Genomic DNA, 15,799 nt, shown 5'->3' with positions numbered 1-15,799 from the left:
CCAAAGCCTGCCAGCTAAAAAGTAAGGATGTGATAATGTCACTTGCTTATTCGAGAGATTATCTTTGCATGTGTTCAGAGCCAATTCCACTGAATTTGCTTTTAAATAACTACTGATCTTTAGTTCCTCACTGTATTTCACTCTGAGTCCCACAGAATCTGCATAGCTGTAGAGGAACAAAATGGATTTCTACTCCAGCCCACATTACTGCAGGACTGATAAGCAAATACTAGCAGCCAAGTCTGCCACAAACATCTGTGTAATCTCTTGGAAGACAACAGTACAGTACACACGTAAGCAAGAGCAAAATACTGTCCTCTGGGAAGAACTTGGTGTCAGTGGGAGAAAAGCAGCACGGACCCTCCAGCTATTATTTCTACGTCTCCCAGTGCATCTGTAACTTAAAGCTTCCTATGAAGACTTAGTAACTTGCATGGAATAAAAAGCAGGGCACTCTCCTTCAGCACAAAGCTGAGTATCTCCATCAACTGTGTATCATGATGCAAGCATAGCACTTCATGCTCAGTCAAGATTTTAAGTAAAAAAAGGCAAACAAACTCATAACATGCTCAACATACCCTCAATGACCAGATTACTTTCGGACAGGTACTGGGTCAATGAACTTTGTGGTGTGAGTGACTTCTGCAAATGCAACAAAAATGTCCAAATCGCAGCCGTACTTCTCCCAAACAGCAAAGGAGAACAACATTTGTTTGATTAGAGCAGTGCTACAATCCACGATCAGCACCCGCAGGGGACAGAACAAATCGACCACACCATTCTGCCATCAAAAACATGACTTTCAACCCAGTAAGTACAGGCCAACTTACTTGTCTCCGTTATCATCCTGGACAACAGTGAGATGGCGCTGAACAGCCAACAGCATCTTCACGTCTCCAGTTACAGCATAATCGAAGAGAGCATTGCAGTGACGCCTGGCAAGCTGCATAGCCGTCTCCAGGAACAGACCATCTGCAACACAAAGTTTTGTCTTCATTAGTTCGGCTGGCTTCCTTGCAACACCACCTTCTTTTGACAGGCGTTTGTGCTGCCAAAGAAATACAAAGTGCAGACCACCAAGCATTATTTACTGATTCACTGAGACAGGTTGCTAATTACTCCTGAGAGATAAGGACAGAGGGAATGAGTCCCTTACAAGAAAAACTAGGTGCATGCTGAGCGTTCAGGCAGCAGGAATCCTGAGAACAGTCCAACTCTGGAAGCTACCTTTAGTTTGAGTGGCACCGAATTAATTGCACTGATGTGCTCTTGTGTGTAATGAGACAAAAGGAGCAGGAACTTGGATTTGCTTAGACACAAGCGACATCCAAGGACTCTCGTCCATAGAGCACTGAAAAGAACCTCCCATGCAGTTCTGAGTAGTTTAAGACTTGAGGAAACTGAGGCACAAGAAGCCTAAGTGACCTGTCAATTATTGCACAGAAACTCACAGAAAAGCTATGGAATAAATGCAGGACTTTGTGCCCCCTCTCCGACTCGAACCATGCAGCCTCTCCTGCTTTACAGCAGCAGCACAGTCTCTTCACCTGTTTCAAACATTCCAGTGTTTACAATGCTTAATATTGGTAGTATCCTGATTTTAGATTTATAAAATGTACAACCACTGAGATTTCAAAAAGCAGAATTTGTCATGGTGGGGAGGCAAAAGGCAGAAAGGGGAGGAAAGAAACTCATTTGTGGAAAAAAGTCACTCTAGCTGCGCTCTCAATACCTTTGTGGTTCTGTATCAGCAAGAAACTAGCAAAAATGACACAGATGAACTTTCAAACCACAGTCGTCATTCTGGGAAGCAGTATCATCTGAAACCAGCCTGTATCTTGAACAGTTTCATGTTTCTATAAAACCTTGTAATGTTAGAAATTACTAACAGCAAACAAGTAAAACAGACTTTGTCATTTAAAGCACACACAGGGAAAGAATACCCAGGATCTCCAGCTACAAACCCCCAGGCATTTAGACTGAGTTAGAAGCATATCCCTGATGAACATGAATACATCATTTCTGTAAGCCAAAGACTTACTCAGCTATCCATGAAGCTTAGTGTTCTAGCCAATACATCACTGTGGTTCCTATGCTATATGCCCAGGCTAATATATTTATATTTGCTATTTATCTCTTAACACTAAATAGCAGCATTAAATGGATGTTATCTTCAGGATATATATCCAGGGTAAAGGGTGTTAAGCAGTTCAGCCTTTTCTCATTATAGACATTTCCAAAGTCCAAAAAACTGGATGGTGTACCTCTTTGATTTGCCATATCAAGCACACAGAAAAGATATCCTTCAAAATACTACAAGATAGCATCTTTTAGTCTAACACCCAAATGTTCTGCTCTGCAGTAGCCATTTCATGGAGCCTGTTGTTCTGCATCTATTCTTCATATAATCTGGAGCTTGAAATTGGCTCTTTTCATGCCGTTATAATAGATAAAGAAAAGAAACAGTCAACTTCCTGCCTACAATGTTCATTACGCAGAAACCAGGTCAACAATTCAGGCCCCTCCTTGGTGACTGCTAAATGGACATTATTATTTCTTCACATATCAGCAAAAGATTTTGCTCTCTGAATCAGTCCCGGGATTTATCACAGCCAGAACTGCAAACAGCAAGTTCTTCAGCTTTTCTCAGGAGCACCATCTGTTTCTCAGATGACAAGAAGCTACACCTTGGAGGTTTTTGCAACTACAACCCATCTACTACGCGACTTTGGTTTCCCAAGCCACAGTTTCTAGTGCTGTTAATAGCAAGTGTCACACAGGGCTGATACACACAAGACAACATGCCTTCTCTCTCCCTGACCAAGGAGGGAACAACAAAAGTGGTCTAGATCACATTGCACTTGGTAAAAGCCAAGAACAAAAAAATCCTTCCTGCTCAATTCCTACTACTACCATGTCTCTCTAGTCCAACTCTTGTTTTTTTAATTTCATGAGCAGCATGATCACTCAAATCCTTTAAAAAAGTGCCCATCAACTCTTTTAAAAAACAATCCAGGAAAAGGAAGTCTTACTGTCTAGGAAAGGGTGATTTGTAGTCTTCACATATTTTACAACTCTACTGCTAAACCATTTCTACTGACTACTCTTGCTTTCCTCCCCTTTTGCTCACCAGTTTGATGTCTAAGACTTTGCTACCCAACAGTGTTATTTTACTGTGTATTTGTCACATGGGAACAGATACGTTTACATTTTAAATTCAAACCTTTAACACTACTTTGCATGCAATTTAACAGTTGAATTGCAGGGAGGAACTACTGCAACAATCAGGCCAACATCCATTTACTCATCCATTAAAGCCTATCAAATATCAAAAGCCAAGTCAACTGCTGAATTGTATTCCATGTACCTTCACTGCTTTCAGTGTTCCTCATACAGGTTTATTATAAAGCAGTGTTAAATGTGCCCAGCAGGCTAAGCTATCTCTTCTCCTTGCATGACAAGCAGAAGTTCAGTTGCCCAGTGGCAGTACAAAGGTGGAAGATTATCTACAGAACTATGTATGGGGAGGGACCTTAGATTTGGGGGAATGGAATCCCTCCTGTTTCCTCCAGGAGGCATTATCATATTTTGAAAACAGCAAGCAGATGTTTATGGAGTTTCCAGGCCTTTAACACCAGCTTTGCCCATACTGCAGTTTGATCCACCCCCAATACATTTACTTGCTCACTTACCCTGCCACCTGCAATCTGCTTCATTTACTTCAGTTTTACAGGAAGAAGCAGCATCCTCCTTTTCCTCATTATCACCAGAGGTTCTGCACTCATTCCTCTCCATAGTTTCCACTTTCACATCATGTTTCACGTTCCATTTGTCACTTTGTTTATCAGAGCTCTTCCCATCTTGTTCAGCTGTGCTATTTGATAGTCCTTCAAACAAAAATTAGTATCATTAGTGTCCAATACTGTTGCTTTTTTATGCAAGTGATAAAGCTCAACTAGCCATAACCAAACCCCAAAGAACTCGATACAAAAATTTACTTTGACATAGATGCTATCATTAAACACTCATGAATCATAATACTCCAGGTGCCAACGCACACGGACAGGCCTAGCAATGTAACTTGCTCTAAAATGATGTTATGTTTTTGACAGCCTCTGCTTTAAAGATAAACTTTGATAAATAATAACAGATATACCTCTCTTTTTATGGTACCAGAACGCAAGTCTGAAGTATTCCCAGGAAATCTAGCAGAATTATTGAGATTTACTTTTGTTTTTCTGACAGAAAATTCATCCCTGAGACTCTGGAAATAACTACAGAGTATTCAACATGTAGATTTGAAATGACTTCCCTATTTTAGGAAGCCAAGAATGCCCTTATTATTAACTTAATCTTTTCCATTGACTTTTATGTTATTTCTCTGGGCTACTGCATAGTACCAGACTGTGGCAACAAAGGAAGATACTTTTTCTCTGGCCTAGTCCTTGGGTCACTTGTAATCAGCACGTTCAAGCAAACAAAAGGGCTGTTGCTCGAAAAATACACGGAATATAGAAGCACGTGGAGGGGTTTTGGTGACTGCTTCTCAGGAGTTAGCAGTAAAAAGGAACATGCACACAGCTTTTAAGGTAGACTTGGAGAGAATTAAAGAGAAGCAGGGCAGTATAATCTACACAAACCCCTCTGCTGCCAGAGGTTCTAGAAAAGAGACTGATTCTAGGGAAAAAATAGCCCTCCCCAGCCCGCTTAGCTAGACCTGCATGACACTTCAGCTCATACTGGAGAAGAAAATAAAGATGGTCAAACTCAATTCAACTGTTGCAAGAACGACATTTTTACTGTTACCATGTTTCATTCCAGCATTGGACTTTGTTGTGCCAGGATGGAAGTGCATCCCTCCAAAAGCAGAGTATCCATATGAGGGATAACTGAACCCTAAAGAAAGGAAAAAGATGAAGAATTAATAGAATTACACCCTAAAGCAATGAAAACACCATCTGGAAGAACACTGAACCTAAAGAACTGAAATTTTGTTTTCTACATACCTCCTGCTTTATTCCATCCGATTAAAATAAATTTTCCAGACTGAAGGTGAACTCTCCCCCACCCCTTAAAAAATCCAAAGGAATGCTAGACAGTTGGCTAGTGACACTCTCTATCCCAACACCCATAAGGCCGCACAAATGTATTCTCACTAGGTATGCTTCATCTAAAACTCAACTGAGACTTCAGAAGCTACCTCTATGATTTTGAATCTTTGTGATTACAACAGATTTGTATTCTAGTGTTATGTTATAGATGTGCTGCTAGCAATGCATGTAACAGTTTGAAAACTGCTGCTCTGTCCCCTGCTCTAAAAAAAAGGGTTCCAAAGGTATTGTGGTTCAGATGACATTTGCTGATCTACAGGTTTTTAATGTTCTGCTGCAAGAATCAAAGCAATGCTCTTATGATCCTGCACCTCAGATATGCTCTGGCTTCAAAAGATAGAGCACAATAGAAAATCTACTAAATAGTATCGCAAATTTTTTAACAGTTCTTTGCACTAACAGGGTTAATTTGCCAAATTCCACTCCTGGTCCCAGAAACAATTAAGAACCTGTTTAATTTTAAGCATCCAAGATGGTACTTAGCTGAGCTGTCTCATGAACTTCAGTGCCTTCGAGGCCCTAGGAAGCAACAAAGCTAAGGCACGATGGATTCCTGACTCAGACTCCCTCAACTAGAAAGGTGCTACCTGTGACTTAAAGCTTCAAGGAAGAGGGAAAAAAGTCACCACGAGCCTTATATCCAAGTGGGAAGGCAAAGGAGCTGAAGAAATATTTAGAAAACAAGGAGATGCTTGACTGGAATGAGTAACATTGGTACAAAAGACAGGAGAGTCAGGTCTTACCTACCTAGAAGGAGACAAAATCCTCACTGCATTTTAAAAATCAGAATAAACATCTGTCCTGCTCTCAAAGTAGAACCCCTTCCCCTCTTTGCCCAAAACTGCTGCCTTACCAGAGCCAGCACCGCCACCTCCCCCTCCATACATGCCACCGCCTCCTGCGCCGCTGCCTCCACCATAGCCATCAGAGAAGTTTGGCATGAGCTTCTGTCGTTTCCTTTGCACTTCTTCTTTATCTGGGTTAGAAGGAATAGACGGGATAAGGAGTCACTCTTACTGGTGGCCATGCACAGAACAGGATGTGTGTACAGAAAGCACTACTAAAGTTTACTAGTTTATAAAGGAAAATGCAGAGTGCTGTAGAAGAGTCAACTACTCTTCTAGCTCCAAATAACAGAACAACTTTGTATGTAATGGAGCAGTGAGAATTCCTGTGAGAAACAAGCTAGTGCCAAGTCCCCCGCGAGACCAAGAGCATCGCTCGGGCCCGCGTGGTCTCTTCAGTAACATCAGGTGCCTTGTGCTCAGACTGGGAGGGAAAGTGCAGAGACGTCTCAGGGGGCTCAGTTTCCTTCAAAAGCGTCTCATGTACTTAGAGCCCTGGAAATCAGTGGTCCCAAAATTCTTCTATGTCTAAGCCAAGTCATAAACCAGCACAAGTACACCAAACCACAAACTTGTTCAAGAAAATTTGCCTTTGGGGAATATAAGCACAGGCTCTTCTACTAAGCAAATCTACTTCAGAAATGGACCCTTATCAAAGGGTCAGCAAATCACAAGGCACTTTCATTTCCAACAGTGCAGAGTACCTGCAGTGCCCTTTGAACTTCTGTTTAAGGGTCAGGATGGCAAGAAATGGTGAAAACAACGTTTGCTTGAAATGATTTACTTAAAATATCAGAAAAGCCACCAGAATAAAGATCGCTTATTTTCAGGCAGGACATAATACTGTCAAACCATGCTGAGCAGCAGTAGGGAAAAAAAAGCCTAAATATTTTATAGTGTAATACTTAGCCCCCCTGGAAAGCAAAACACAAAGATTTAAAAGAAGTATCCCAGTGACTAGGGAAAGTGAAAATGTCATGACAAGAGCTATAAAAATAGGGATACAAACATTAGAGGGGTTAAAATCCAGTAGAACTGTTGAGGAAAGAACAAAATATCCTTTCTTCATTAAACGATCTAGTAGTTTTCAACAGCCATATGACAAAAAGAAATTTCATGCACAGGCACATCAGTCAGTGCATCAAATGAGACAGCTGAATACATGAAACAGCATACTGAAAAGTACAAGTGCATTATTTCCAGGCGTACACGATCTGTAAGTATGTATGCATGCACGCACCAGGCATACTCACACTGACGAGGAGAGAAAACTCTAGAGAGCAATCTAGTCAGAGAAACAAACAAAAAATCCACATACACATGTCTAAGTTTGTGTGAACACTTGCAACAAGGGAAAAAAACAGTCCCTAAATGGTAATTTCATGATTAGGTTGTGTAGGGGATCCGAAAACGCACATAACAATGGAGTAAAATTAATTCAACATTAAGAGGCGCGTGAAAGAAGTTTGCTTCAAATCTGGCAACTTTGCTCTGCAGTTGTACACTTTCCATAAAACTTGTGCAAGAGATTCCTGAAACCATTACCAATGCAAAAATCCTCTAGCAACTCTGAAGTTTTTGTGAATACAAGCTTTCTGCTATTTTATTATAATAGGTATAAAGTAGATTCACTTGGACATCAGCCACCACCCCTCCCCTCCTGAAGCTGTCCTTAGTCCATTATCACTGATGCACACGTATTTCAGAGAGTTTGACAGAGTATTGATTTTAACATGGCTCTAAGCTAGGCACTGAAAACGTGCAAGATTCAGAATTAACAGTGTAACCTGCAGGCAGGTAAAGTGTTAAGCAGAAAGATTACTGTCTTAGTACAATGAAGCGCCAATTCTGACTTGGGCCTCAAGGCATTTCCATATCATTAACATTATTGATATTTAAAACCACGATTGCTGCTGCCATTCATGTCAAACATTTCAAATGTGGACTTTAAGGGGCACAGATCTGCTAGTTAAACTTCTTTTCACTAACAACTTAGGAAGCAGGTCTGATGCCAACTATTCTACTTCTGCTAAGCGACTAACATTTTAACACACGAGACTGAACCAGCACTTTCCCTACTCTCGCAAGAAGTGTCTTGGGCTTACTTAACTAGTACAGGCAATTGGAAAATTCAAAAACATCAATGAAATTGTGAGGCATGATGGTAAAAGGAGAGAACTGCAAAATTCATACTTTTTCCACCAGATACCAACCAGTCTTTGGTTTAAGGTTTCATCTGAAAGTACTGACAGTAAAGTGTCCTCAGATATTACTCTGCAGAAACTCAAGAGGAAGAGAGTGCCATCTACTGTATGGACAGGCATGCATGCATATAGGAAACTTGCAGGGAGTAAGCCTCACTACGAAAACACTCACGGATTTACTGCCTACCAGTCCAACAAAAAACCTAAAACCCCATTACAGCATTAGAGAGCTACCACTTTTCATATTAGCTCTGCACAAAACAAGGAGGCAAATAACCTATTTTCTAAAAATAACTACCAGCAAAAAAAAAAAATCCCTCATCCAACAAGTCCTATCTTATTAAGAACATTCCTAGGGACCCTGCAGTTTCTGTTTCCGATATATAAAACAGGTTTAATGAATTACCTTTGATTTCCGGATAGTAGAGAAAAGGCTTTGGTTCGCTTGTTTCTAGATCAGATTTCCGACGCAGTTGTACAAATACAGATGCTGGCTTTGTGATATTGACATCTCGATACTTGGGTGTTTTGAACACAATAGCAAACTGTGAAGGAAACAATGATAAGCACATCTATCATGGAGCACGGGTTTTGATGGCTTTCTTTTACATTCGTGTTATTTTGCAGGAGTTGGTTTGCGGCTTGGGAGGCAACAATTCTTAGCAAAAGGCTGCTACAACAATAAACTTCCATTTTAGCTTTCAGTTGCACTTTTGAGTTCGATACCTAAAGCCTTTTGGGAAAGACAGAACTGCCATGCAAAGTATCACCACATCATGTATGTTAGTACTGCACTGTTTGTCCCCTCATCATTTAGCATCTATTCTGTGGCTTTCTCAGTGTGTTCACAGGAGCTCTGAGAGCTTTTTATGTATCCTATCCCAATTTACACTGGTGCATGTTAAAGCAATGGGTCTATCTCCCAATTTCCTTGCACTGTATTCCTAACCTGCCTAGTTAGCTAATGTACATCTTTAAAGAACAGTTAAGATTGTATTATTACTAGGAAGTAACCAACAAAAGAAGAGGTTAGTACGGGATACAGATGCTTTCACCTAATTTACTAATTATTATGGAGATGAGAAAATCATTAACAAATGACAAATGGTCTGTTACTTACTTGTCTATGTACATCTGTAGGAGAAAAGTCTCCAAAGCCTTCCCAAATACCTCCATTCTCATCCTCTTCATAGAAACGTATTTGAATATCATCTGCGAAGAGTAAAAGACACACTCTTTGGGATGTTTGTGCATTTGTTTAACCTTTGGCTAAGTTTATTTCAGATAAAAATCAACACGGTTACATTTTGGCTGGATGATAATATTACATGAATAATACATGAATTACCTTTATCCATTTTATGAAAACACCATAAATAACCCATTTTTTACATCAATTTCAGAACAGCGTAATTCTAATGACTTCACTGAAGTTGCTCTCTATTTACTGAGCAGTAAAAGGAGAACTAGGTTCACTACCTCTTCCTATTCTAGGGCTATAAAACATTCCAGAGGAGCTTTATTTGGAACAAACGTGTAGGGAGGGGAGAACTTGACGCATGAAACGTAGAAACCACCCTCTCTCCTCCAACAGTTTCAGTTCAAAAAACTGTAGCAAAACCTGAAGTACCACAGTTAAAGTTCCGCTTGCTGCTGGCAGAGTGCCACTTTGGAGCTGCAGCTCTGAGAGACGGCAAGGGCGTGAGCGAGCGGCACGTCAGCAGTGATCCCTCACCCCCCAAACACAACATGGGCCAGAAACATGAGATTTGGCTTCTGCTCCTCTAAACAAATTTTCTTTCATTCTCTTTGTATTTATTTATTTCTGGTTTTAGGAGAAGCTGGGAAATATCACACTAGCATACTCCTTCCCCAGCACTCCTGGTGAGAAAAAGCTAGAAAAAGCCTATTCCCTCTTAGGGTGACTGACGCAGGAGAGGCTTTTGGAGCAGACAGACTGCTTCCTCTGATCCACCACCTGCTAGTCTCAAGACTGTGAACCACCGCTTCCAGTCCTGCTGTCCTGCATGCTTAAGTTCCTTCAGGCAGGAGGTTTCTGAGAGCAATGAGGTCAGGGGAAACCCCGATCCGGCTGAGGGGAAACCCCACCTCAGGGCTTCCACTGAGTCAGACATTTATTTATTTATTTCGTGCACAAGAGTTATGTTTCATCTCAGTCCTTCTGATAGCAGAGGGTATATACACCACTGAAGGAAAACAGTTTTTTCAAAACCCCTAAAACCCTCTCTCTTTCCTAAGTGGTAGAAGAACATTTGCCAGAAAGAGAGGTGGAAAAGGACAGCCTGTATTAACAGAAAACGTCAGTGTGATTTTAACATGTGCAGGGACCGATTCCAAACAGGTGAGAACAGGGCACCCACTCCACCATGCAATCTACACCAGGGAGTCCCAGGTATTGCCTATAGCTGAAAAACGCAAAGGATTACCCTCACTCCCGTTTTTTTCTTTTTAGTTCAGCCCAAATACTACAACCAACCACATTAACCATTATCTTCCTATCTTCCTATCCAAAACCAAAAGCATCCAAATCCACACTGCCCAATCCTGACACATTCATAGCCATGAGCAGAGATTACCAAAATGAGTCTGTGAGAAGTATCTGTTTACACTGAGTAGTCTCTACCATTAGCATATACATAAAAATGAAGTTACTAGCAGCAGTGCTGAACGCATTTAGTTCCCATCGGTGATTAATAGAGAACGCTCATACTTACTCTTTATAATCAGGAACTTAATAATAAATCAGAAACTTTAAAATAATTCAGAGCAGGTGTTAGTTAATGGAGTCAAACATCACCCAGGACCCACCACCCACAAAAAACCCAGAACATGCACAAAGGCAGAAATTTGAGAAGAACAAAGATGATCACATGGTCTCTGTGGAGGCAACACAAACTGAATTTGCTTTGCAACAGAATATTTTGATTTATTAATTTTCTGGACTGCTGGCCTGACTTCCAGAAAGGCTGAGTGCTTACCAATCCTGCTGTGCTATCAGAGCGGGAGAATACTAAGGCAGCACAGCAGGCTTCACGTGTACTCCAGTTGAACACCCTGGTGTGCCTTTTAATACTCAGGACTCTTACCTTTCTGAACCTTGTCACAGAGAAGGTAAATCTCTTCCCCTCCTGTTACGCACCCTGCTGTTCTGTCCATTCTTACGATTTTTAAGTTGGAGGCATTGGGAGCTTCTATTGAAAGGAAAGATTAAGAAAAACACTTACCTTCCTAACAGTTTTAGATTTCAAAAAAACCCAAGCACAACACACAGAAATGCAATAGAAAGACAAGCCTCCAATACAACCTACCTAAATTTGTCTATGTTTTTTTTTAACATGAATAAATCAACAGTTTTTCATCTGAAAGGCATAATCTTGTATCCTCTAAGCTTTGACTGAACTGTGAACTATAAAATAAGGCCCTGGCCATTCCAGCGCAATTACTGCACTAGTAAAGTAGCACAGCAGTGAATTGCATCCAGCACTCTGCACTAGTACTAACTTTATGACAAGAGAGAGAACATTACGAGAGAACTTTTTTCTTCCCTGCTTTCTTGACAGCGTGACACTCTTGAGAGCTGTTCCCTGTATCTCACTATTTGAATGCAGTATGCAATGCTTTGCTTTACACTGTGGCTTACCTGAAAGCATTGTCAGTCCTCGGCCAACATACTGGACTGTGATCAAAAAGCCCACCTCCACAGATCTTAGTAGAGGCACCAATGGATACCTATTGGTCCTCAAGACAGAACTATCATCTGATAAGTAAAAGCAGCTGTGATAGACCATTATGCTAGCACAAGTTGTGTCTGTTCTGTGGAAGAGGCTTGAATGGTGCTAATACTCATTAGAAAAACAAAAACCTGAGAAAAACCTTTTGGAACTAACCACCAAGAATTCACCTTGGGAGCTCAGAAACTAGTAACTGACATCTATGTAGCAACTTAAAACGGCAGAAACATGCATACAAGATTTCCCCTCTGTTAGTCTCCTTAGTTGGAGTCAAAATTTTGATGGTCAGATTCAGAAGGATAGGATAACTTCAATTGTTTTTATATGCATGGCTTGACACACGCTCTACGTCTGTTGATGCTTTGTCCTCCTCCTCCTCTTTGCTTTACAAATATTCTCTATCATTATGCAGGGGTGAGATACAAGTAATGAAAACAAATGGAATCTGTAATTGTTTCTAATGAAAATCAAGATTCCTTAAAGACACTGTTTGGTAAACCTCAGTCTCCAGATGAAAAGATTGTGTTTCCTCATCCAGAAAATGCAGCTCATGTGTGCCGTAAGAACAGGAGACATCACGTTTTTTCACTCAGTGAATGTATGCAAGATGGCTGTGCTACATCACTACATTCCCCAATTAATGGCAAGCAATAGACTATATTAGAACAGTTGCATTTAATACCTTTTCATCTAGTCTTTGTCCTTAAAAAGCGATGATACAGACATGACTGTTGCACAAAGAAAAAAAAATTGTACTTTTTCTGAGTCATTACAGAATGACTATCAGGAACATGGTAATCCACAGCTGTAGGGAGGAAAACTCAGGCAGCAGAAAGGGTTCAGGTAAGATCAGTAAGTAGAATCAAAAAGCGCAAGGGAAAACGTGAAGTGAAAAGATTCACTTAGAAAAAAGACAAGTAGAGGGATGTAACAGAAGTATAAAAAATACTGACAGGTCTAAAGGAAATGGATTGAGAACTCTGGTTGTATTAGTCTCACAAAACAAGGACAAGCAGATAGCCAGCAAAACTGAAAGGAGTCAAATTCTCAATAGGATTGAAGCAAAGTAATTTTTTCCTCACATCTTGTGTGACAAGGCTTTGTCATAGAAAGCAACTGAAAACTCCGCAAAATTCAAGCACTTCTTATGAATATAACAAGAATTTACAAAATCCTCATAATAAAAGTGGCAGGATTAAACATGCTAATAGCAAAATAAAATCTTCCTTTACGGCTTACATCACCATCTATGAAAAACCAGAATGATACCATGTGTACTTGGATAGACATAGGGCCAATTATCCATGGACTACTTACTTGTTATTGATCAAATAACAAGCAAGTAGCAGGGCTAGATGAGTCTACATATAGCAATATCTACGTATCATTTTTGTATGTACAAAAGCTTGCCCCTTATTAAAAAAGTAATGAAAGCCAAATATACTTACTGCTGTCATATATTGCATCTGATATGACAGGATCAAGTTTCCGTGTGAAACTACCATTACTGTCAGGGAGAAAGGCTGTAAACATAAGACGCACCACACTGAGATCCATTTCTTTAGTCTGCTGTATTGCTGCCTGACGAATAATTTCTCTTTCTCGTTCTGGAACCGATAAGTAGACAGATAGATGAATTAACACAAGGGGTAGGGGAGCCATAACGAAACAGAGAGAGCATTTTCCAAACATTACTATCAAAAAGCACCAACAGCAAGGAAATGTTTTCCTTTCCATTCGGCATCCACTGGCTTCTCTCTTTTTAAGCAGAGAGGAGCAACTATTCACAATATACTGCATTCATCTTGCAATTTGTGCATCAGATGTTATTTAAGATAAGATACATAATTAAGAGACATATAGAAAACAACTATTTTCTGCTCTCAATTTATAAAGGTTGTGAAAAGGACAAAGGCCGCCACTAAGAACATTTGAATGCCTCTATACAGTGCCTGAAAGCAACGTAGACCACAGGTTTTACAGGGATATGGGTGAAAAGCAGCTAGAATGAAACAGCTATTCTCAAAAGAAGGTCCCCAAGTTACTTAAGGATATCATGTCTTGCAGCAATACTGCAAAATGACTATCAGCTTATCAAACAGGATAAGAGCAATGAAATACAGGTGCAGAGGTGGGTACAGGCAGCTATGGAAGGAAGTTGCTCCATTCTCATGTGCGTGCTGACAGCAAAGACTCTTTCTTTCAGATTCCCTAAAACACGGCAACAACACACCACCTCTTAAAGCACATAGCCACAGGCTGTTTTACTACCCAAGGCCTTTTTCTGGCTAGGAATCTGTGTTTTCAGAAGCTAAACTTGTTTTTAGTAAAAGACCTATTAAAAGCAGGCCATCATTTCTACATACCAGTTAGCTGTCTGTCTCCACATCCTTCTGCCTGCAGATAGCCAAGTTCAGGATGCACCAGGAGTCCCGGGTTGTACCCTTTTTTGCAAGCATCTATCATGCGTGTTTCCAGAGTTTCAAACACTTTCTTCTTTGTGACATGAAGTATTCCAAGATTTGCAAACCTGCCAAATTTTGATCAAGGAATATTTTCTTAATGCTTTATGCCAAACCTGCAGCAGGCAGTCTCTCTCTTACAGAGGGAGCTACACAACTGAAGTCAATGGAAGGACTCTGTAGGCTTACTTAGGCACTATTAATTCTTGAGGGCAAATTTTCCAGCAAGAAAAATTAAGCCAAGCTTACAAAACACGTAAAATGGGCACCATTATATGGCAGCAATCGTTTGGGTGCATGGGATTTTCCCATGGCATAAGTAGTAATCTATTAGGTTTTAGACTTACACTGTGGAAGCAACTTACAAAACATTTGAAAAATCTGGTTGTCACACTTTGTTTGCTCTGTCTTGGCAATGACATTAATATGTCATTCTATATGGCTGTTATGCAGAGCAACTACTCAGAATAAGCTCCATCCGTTCAAAATGATTTGGAGAGCAAGCTAAGAAGCTAAAAACAGTGCAACATTTTCCAAAGGAAATGTTTTAAGCAAGGCTCTGGACATTCAGCAAGACACCTCAGGTATCTATTTGAATGAAAACTTCCATAATACAAGATCTGCTTTTGTAAAAATCTCCTGGCACATTTAAAAATCAATTAGATCTGGAAGTATGAAAACAAGACAATAACTCAATTTTCATGTGGGTCAACTGAGGATAGGAAAGCTGTTCCTAAACATCTGATGAAAAACAAGACAGGTTAGGAAATGAGCCAAACTTTTCAAGATGAAAAGGAGCATTTCAAATAAAGCTATTTAAATTGTTGAGCTTGGTAAAGTTAGTGCACTGGGCTTGGACATCAAAAGTTACAGTTTAAAAGAATCTCTCTCTCCCAACCTTCTCAGCTTTTTAAACTTCATCTTCTTCACCAACAAAGACATTCTTGAGATCACAGAACTAAAACTCACAGCCAGCATGAAACCTGATCTAAGCCTGAAAACGTAGACAGGAGCCTCAGCTCCATTTACTGATATAAACAATTATTCTTTTAAATTAAACAAGAACAGACAAACTACAATTTCACTATAATCTTACTGTTTTAAACTTAGAAAGTTTGACTCATTTAGTATTTTCATGTTTATACATGTCTTACATTAATTTCAAATTTACTAACCCTATTTCCTTAATGCTTCTCTCTTCACTATAATCCTATTGGCAAATTTCAGCAAAAGTAAAACATTGATCAAAATGGTAACAAAAGCTTCTCTTTAGTGATTTTACAGTCTCTTCTCTTTGATCGAAACTACTTACATTTTAAAGAATGGGTTTACAATACAAATTTGGACTGCACACCAAGAGATTGAAACTCTACAAATTCTAAGTGAAAATTATGCACTTAAACCTATTTAGCTTGCTTAGGGCAA

At 40.0% G+C, this 15,799-nt stretch overlaps 1 protein-coding gene across 3 annotated transcripts in view; it reads right to left on the bottom strand.

Moving 5' to 3' along the window:
- The window catches only part of NFKB1 (nuclear factor kappa B subunit 1), a 60,247-nt gene that overhangs the window by 11,770 nt on the left and 32,678 nt on the right, over window positions 1-15,799 (bottom strand). For all 3 annotated transcript variants that reach the window (XM_076336817.1, XM_076336819.1, XM_076336818.1), the window contains exons 7-15: window positions 14,279-14,442; window positions 13,361-13,519; window positions 11,268-11,372; window positions 9,281-9,372; window positions 8,567-8,705; window positions 5,965-6,087; window positions 4,807-4,896; window positions 3,693-3,887; window positions 831-972 (exon numbers count right to left, since the gene is read on the bottom strand). In XM_076336817.1, the coding sequence (XP_076192932.1) occupies window positions 831-972; window positions 3,693-3,887; window positions 4,807-4,896; window positions 5,965-6,087; window positions 8,567-8,705; window positions 9,281-9,372; window positions 11,268-11,372; window positions 13,361-13,519; window positions 14,279-14,442 (1,209 nt within the window). The remainder of the gene's footprint in view (window positions 1-830; window positions 973-3,692; window positions 3,888-4,806; window positions 4,897-5,964; window positions 6,088-8,566; window positions 8,706-9,280; window positions 9,373-11,267; window positions 11,373-13,360; window positions 13,520-14,278; window positions 14,443-15,799) is intronic.

Source organism: Aptenodytes patagonicus, chromosome 4 (assembly GCF_965638725.1).
Source record: "Aptenodytes patagonicus chromosome 4, bAptPat1.pri.cur, whole genome shotgun sequence".
In the NCBI taxonomy this organism is placed as follows: domain Eukaryota; kingdom Metazoa; phylum Chordata; class Aves; order Sphenisciformes; family Spheniscidae; genus Aptenodytes; species Aptenodytes patagonicus.
This window is presented reverse-complemented; position numbering and strand designations above follow the sequence as displayed.